Source organism: Elephantulus edwardii, unplaced genomic scaffold (assembly GCF_000299155.1).
Source record: "Elephantulus edwardii isolate Elephantulus edwardi_28Jun2011 unplaced genomic scaffold, EleEdw1.0 scaffold00019, whole genome shotgun sequence".
Lineage (NCBI taxonomy): Eukaryota > Metazoa > Chordata > Mammalia > Macroscelidea > Macroscelididae > Elephantulus > Elephantulus edwardii.
This window is the reverse complement of record NW_006399769.1, coordinates 16,546,138-16,552,049: the sequence shown is the minus strand read 5'-3', so window position 1 is coordinate 16,552,049 and position 5,912 is coordinate 16,546,138. Positions and strand designations below refer to the sequence as shown.

General features: G+C 32.4%; 1 protein-coding gene across 1 annotated transcript in view; it reads right to left on the bottom strand.

Moving 5' to 3' along the window:
- Positions 1–706: 706 nt before the first annotated feature.
- The window catches only part of HNRNPLL (heterogeneous nuclear ribonucleoprotein L-like), a 59,369-nt gene continuing 54,163 nt past the window's right edge, over positions 707–5,912 (bottom strand). Inside the window, exons 9-13 of the mRNA XM_006882342.1 lie at positions 3,304–3,425; positions 2,530–2,731; positions 1,632–1,689; positions 1,450–1,548; positions 707–762 (exon numbers count right to left, since the gene is read on the bottom strand). Of these exons, the coding sequence (XP_006882404.1) occupies positions 707–762; positions 1,450–1,548; positions 1,632–1,689; positions 2,530–2,731; positions 3,304–3,425 (537 nt within the window). The remainder of the gene's footprint in view (positions 763–1,449; positions 1,549–1,631; positions 1,690–2,529; positions 2,732–3,303; positions 3,426–5,912) is intronic.

Genomic DNA, 5,912 nt, shown 5'->3' with positions numbered 1-5,912 from the left:
AAAAGTGAACACATTAACTCAGTGCTGTAACTTTATAAAATCTTCAAACTGGAACTAGAAACAGATACAAGCATGTCAATAAAAATGGACAATGACTAAAAAAAAACCCAACATTTTAAATAAGTATGAATGCTTACTATACAAGTGTATCCACATGTCTGTTAGCTTTTCAGAAATATAAAATCAGATAAATCTGTAGTACTTAAAATTCAGTATGTGCAATGTTATTCTCAAACTTGATTAAAATATTTAATAAATACAAGTTATGTTTAAATGAACAACTGCAACATACTTTAAACATCTAAACATGTAATAGGAATTCTATAATATTAAAATGGAATACTTTCACCTGCATTAATTTCATACACAATGGAAAAATACTTGCAGATAATTAGCCTTAGGAATGCAAATATATTTTCCCTGTGGAAGAAAAATGATAGTAACAAGGTTAGAAATAATATATTTGCATAATCTACAATGGAGTTGTAGATTGTCTACATTTTGATAATGTATTTTAAAATTAAAACAATTAAATATTTAGATTTGCAACAGATGTACTTGAGGCAAAATATTTGTATATTACAGAACAGGATCTTATGTGAAAGTAAGCAAGGCAACATTAGATCAACCACTTCAGATTTTTTTTAAATGTGTAGCTTTAAAATTGAATAAAAGTGAACATAAATTCTAACATGCTCATCTCTTCTTATAAATGGGATGATGTAGAAAAACAAAGCTTCAGTGTGTAGGGATTGGAACCATCTGTAAAAAATTTCAGAAGTTAATGTTAGAGTTTACTTCATCAAAATTTCAGATCACCTTGAATCAGCAGAGTGAATTATTTTATTTTTGTATTGATATTAGAAGAAAAGAAAAACATCCACTAAAAGGACATAAAGGTTCTGATATATGCCAAAACAGTTTGTGTAAAATTCAAGAAAATATTTCCATTTTACAATTTAAAAGAAAAAAATTTTAAAGCAGGCAGAAATAGCACTTCTTCAAATGACAACATGGGAAATCAAGGTAAAATGAAAATTCAGGTATATTAACATATCCCAATTTGAGTATAAAACCTGTAATTCCTTCAAGGGAAATAACTCTAGTAAGGAAAAACACACATTCACCAGTATATATTTAGAAGACAATGCAGAGGGCAAAATGAGAAATCATTGTGCGGATTTCCAAAAATTTACAATCCACACTATCTTGAATATATTTTAAGATTTCTGATCAAAAATCAAGCCCAACTCAAAAAGTGAACAGTGAGTCTGGTTCCCTTCCGCGTTTTCGAGGCTGTGATTTAATGGGAGCAAAGCACCACATCTTTTTTCCTGCTGAGTAACTGGCTGGGGTTGACCCATCAACCTTTAGGTTACCAGTACGCTATTTTTGTGATGTTTCAGAAAGTTAACTTCCAATTAATCAGAACAAAACCACTATACTTACTTGGAACTCTAATCTGGTAGTGATTAAGTGCTGTAAGAGCTTCTACTGCATCTGTTTTGCATTCCCATTCTAACAAACCAGAAAGCGTTTTGGCAGAAGCTGAAACAAAGAGATGCAAGTCTAGTTGTTATTTGCTTATCATCAACTAACAAGAAATTTTAAAAGTGAAAACATTCACTTACGTTTTGCATCAAACACTTTATATTTGATGAATGTAAGAACTTCATGGTCATTACACAACTGTCAAAGAAATTAAAACAATTAAAAATACTACCAAAATAATCATCTTACCTTTTTTAAAAGAAAATAAACTTTATTGCACAATCTAAATTTTGAGTCTAGAATGAATAAAAAGTTTTTTAAGTTACATCGAAGTCAATTAAAAAGAGTGAAATTTCTATACACATCTAAAACTTCTCCAACAGGGTAAAAAGGGAAGCCACAGATTGGGAGAAAATATTTAGTAATGACATGTCAGATAAGGGACTTATATCTAGAATTTATAAAATACTTGAGCACCACAAACAAGATAAAGGTAAATAACCCAATTAATAAATGGGTTAAAAAAAAAGAAAGTGAAATTCTAGAAACTATGTAAATTTAGTACTGAACAATAAAACACCAGGTTTGCAACTGAAGAGTAAATATTCTTAGAGCTGATAAGGATGTATCTAGTACCTAAGAGACAGAGTGGCATTTCAGAAAACCACTTCTTTTCTGAGATTTTTCAGTTACATAAAATTTCTTTTCATAAATTTTTGTAATAGGTAAAAATTTAGGGATACAGTAAATTAACTTTGTAAATACAGGAATAAGGGTGTCTCATTCTAAATTTCAAATAGACCTAGAAACCAACAATAACTAAAGAAAAACCAAAAAACAAAACACCCAATGAAGAATGAAAACCCAAGTAGTACAATAGTGAGATTGTACACATTCCTTCCCAAACAGTCCTAAATACATAATAATATTAATAATATCAAAAGCAGAAGACAGAAAGAGCACACAGGCATTGAACTTCTAAAGTAGGAAACAACATTATTCTCTGCATACATTTGTATTTCAGTTACTAATGCTTACCTTTGTAAAGGTCTCTTCTGTGACACACAATGGAACATTATAATAATGCAACACACAAGAAGGTGGCTGGATTATATTCTTAGATGCTTGGCCAGCACTTGTAAAGCGATTATTTTTACTCATTGCAAAATCCTTGTAGCTACTTGTACCATCTTCCAGCTCAAATATTTGACTTGGAACAACTGAATGTTGTTTAGATACGCTAAGAATGAAGAAAGAAAAAGAAACTGATCACATCTTGTGACAGATACAAAGCAGCGAATAAGCCTTAAAATGTTAACATATTTTATCTGCATCAATATAAAAAAACTGGGAGAGACTTACAATACTACTTTGACATTGTTATGTGCCATCAAGTCAGTTGCAACTCAGAGCAACACCATCTGAACCTTACTCTATCCTGTGCCAACCTCAACATCTCTGACTCACTCAGCCCCATTACCCCAAGTCACTGAGTCAACAGTATTTTGTTTTACTTATAATCAATCATTTATATAGTTTGGATATCAATGTAAAAAACCATTTTTATCTTAAAAATTAGTAACTTTCCCATTTTTAACATACTCTTAAAAAATTATAATACAAAAAACTATGTGTAGGTAGTAGGCAAAATCTGAATTATATAACCCTAATATTTTATCTGAAACGACACTAGTATAGCTGTTAGTGTTAAATTTGCTTGCAATTACACTAAAATTTTCTGAAAGCAAAATGTCTCCAATATGGATAAAGATTTAAAAATAAAATTTAAAAAGTTATCATTTAAGTATTTACCAAACATTAAGTCTTTTTCCAAATAATTTGACATTATTAAGATGAGTGACAGCTCGTTCTACAGCATATTCATCACCCATTTCTACCAGGGCTGTTCCTGGAATGGTCTTCATAAATTTTACCTGTAAATAAAAACAAAACAAACAGCTGACCATTTACAATAAAAGAATTTTTTTTAAATAGTATGGTTTAAGTAATTAAAAGTCTATTTTAATTCTGGAATCATCTGGAATCTCAACTTTATTCTGTGGTATTATATGAGTTATTATATTTATATGTGGTATTATATAGTTTAAAGAACACTGACGAAGAGCACAAGTTTTTCTTGGCTTTATTTATAGACGTGCAATTTGGGGTCATTTACTTAACTTCTCTGAGCCATAGAAAGTATCTGTAAAATGGAGGTATCTGGCAGGGCAATAATTTTTTTTTTATTTTCATTCATTCATTGTTGCATTTTTCTCCCTCAGGGCATCAATTTAAGTACCTAGTATGTTTAAATAGCATTTTGCTTGCTATGTGCTTAATACTTAATGATGAAATAGACAAAAGTCTTCTTGAAACACTTCTGCCTAATTATGAGAAGTTTCTACTGCCTTCATCTCTAGCCATCTGCTACAATATGCTATCACTTATTGAACACCCAAACAGGCCAACAGACAATGAAATGTCTTGATCCCTTAAGTCAACAGGGCTATAGAGACAACCTACCCTGACCTCCAGCAGTCACAATGACTGCTAACCCTACCCATATCTACCTAGAAGAGCCCCAAGGCATACCCGGCTCACTCAGAAAGAGATTAGCCATGCTTACAGCTCCCATATGTTGTGCCACTGAGTCGGAATTGACTCACAGATGATCCTCCAGGGGGGTTTCAGAGGCTACAAATCACTCCAGAGGAGACTGCTCATCTTTCTCCCACTAAATAGGTGGTGGATTCAAATTGCATGTCTTTGGGTTGGCAAGCAGCTCTTACCACTAAGCTACCAGAATTCCCTACCCCTCCTGCCTAAATCTATCACAACATAATAATAAAATAAAGCAAACATAGGCACTGAAGACAATTACCAAATCATATAAAGAGAGAGAATAAAACAGCTCAAGTGAACAAAATAAAGAGGCAGAAAACTTCCTGAGACAGAAAGGGCAATAGCCTTCCTGATAAGCAATGTAATCGATTACCTGATAATGAATTCAAGATTTCCACAGGATCAGCAAGGAAAACAGACAAATACAAGGGAAATGCATATAAAATGCTAGAAGAATTTGGGAGAACAAGACAAGAACAAAATGACTAAACAGACAATTAGAAACCATGTAAGAACAGCAACCAGGAATCCAGAAGGTTAACAATATCAGAAATGGATTAGCTCAGTCAAAGAATAGAGAAACAGAATGAAATCCACAGGTGTTAGAATCTTCAAAACAGAGGATCAATCTTTTTTTATCAATTTGTTTGAGGAACAATTAGGGGAAAAATGAAAAATTATGTGCGACACTATTAAATTCTAGCACTGTAAACAGAAATAAACAGTTCCTAACAAAATATAGGAGACTTCAGCACACTACTTTCAATGAATAATAAAAAGAAACTAAAGATACAGGAGATCTACATTAACACAATTTATCCGACTTCACAGACATATACAGAACATTCTACCCAGCAGCAACACAATATCCACTCTTCTCCAATACACATTCTCAGACATTTTCCAGAACAGATCGTATTTTACACCACAAAGAAAGCCTCAATAAATTCAAGACTTCTGAAATAATACACAGCATCTTCTATGATCATAACACTCCAAGACTGGAAATTAACAGAAAGAATAAGAAGGATAAAATCAATATAAAGAAACTTGCTTTAATATGCTTGAGTAACACGAAATTAAAGATGAAATTTAAAAATTTCTAGAATCAAATAAGCAATAAACAGTTTCCAGAAAATTTATGGTTATTAAAAAAGGGTCAAAGACAATCATTTAACCCTATAATGTGAATAAAGAGTAACATTAAAAAAAAAAAAGCAAACAGTCACCAGAGAAAGGAAAATAATAAAGATTACTGACTATCTCACGGACTGCCAAAAAAGCTAAGAGAGGTATGTCCTGTATGTCCTGGAGAAAGTGCAGCCAGACGCTTCTTGGAGCCAAGAATGGGGATACTTTGGATATGTTGTTAGGAAAGGCTATTCCTTGAAAAGGTAAATTATCCTTGGAAAGGTAGAGGGTCAGCAAGAGAGGAAGACCCTCAACAAGACATACTGACACAGTGATGGCAGCAATGGGCTCAAGTATGTCAGAGGTGATGAAGATAGCACAGGATAGGGCAGGGTTCAGATCAATTGTTCACGGGGACTGTATGAGCTATAGTTGACTTGATGACACCTAACAACAGCAACAAAAGATTGCAGCAGGAACAAGTTAAATAGAAAAATAGAATCAACAAGAACTTGGTTCATTGAAAAGATCAATAAAATAAATAAAAAACACTAAACAGAGTGACAAGAGAGAAAATGAGAAGCTGCAAGTAACTAAAAATAAGAAATGCAATGAGTAATGTTGCAACAGAGATAAAGGATCCTAACAGATTGTAAAAAAAAAGTGTA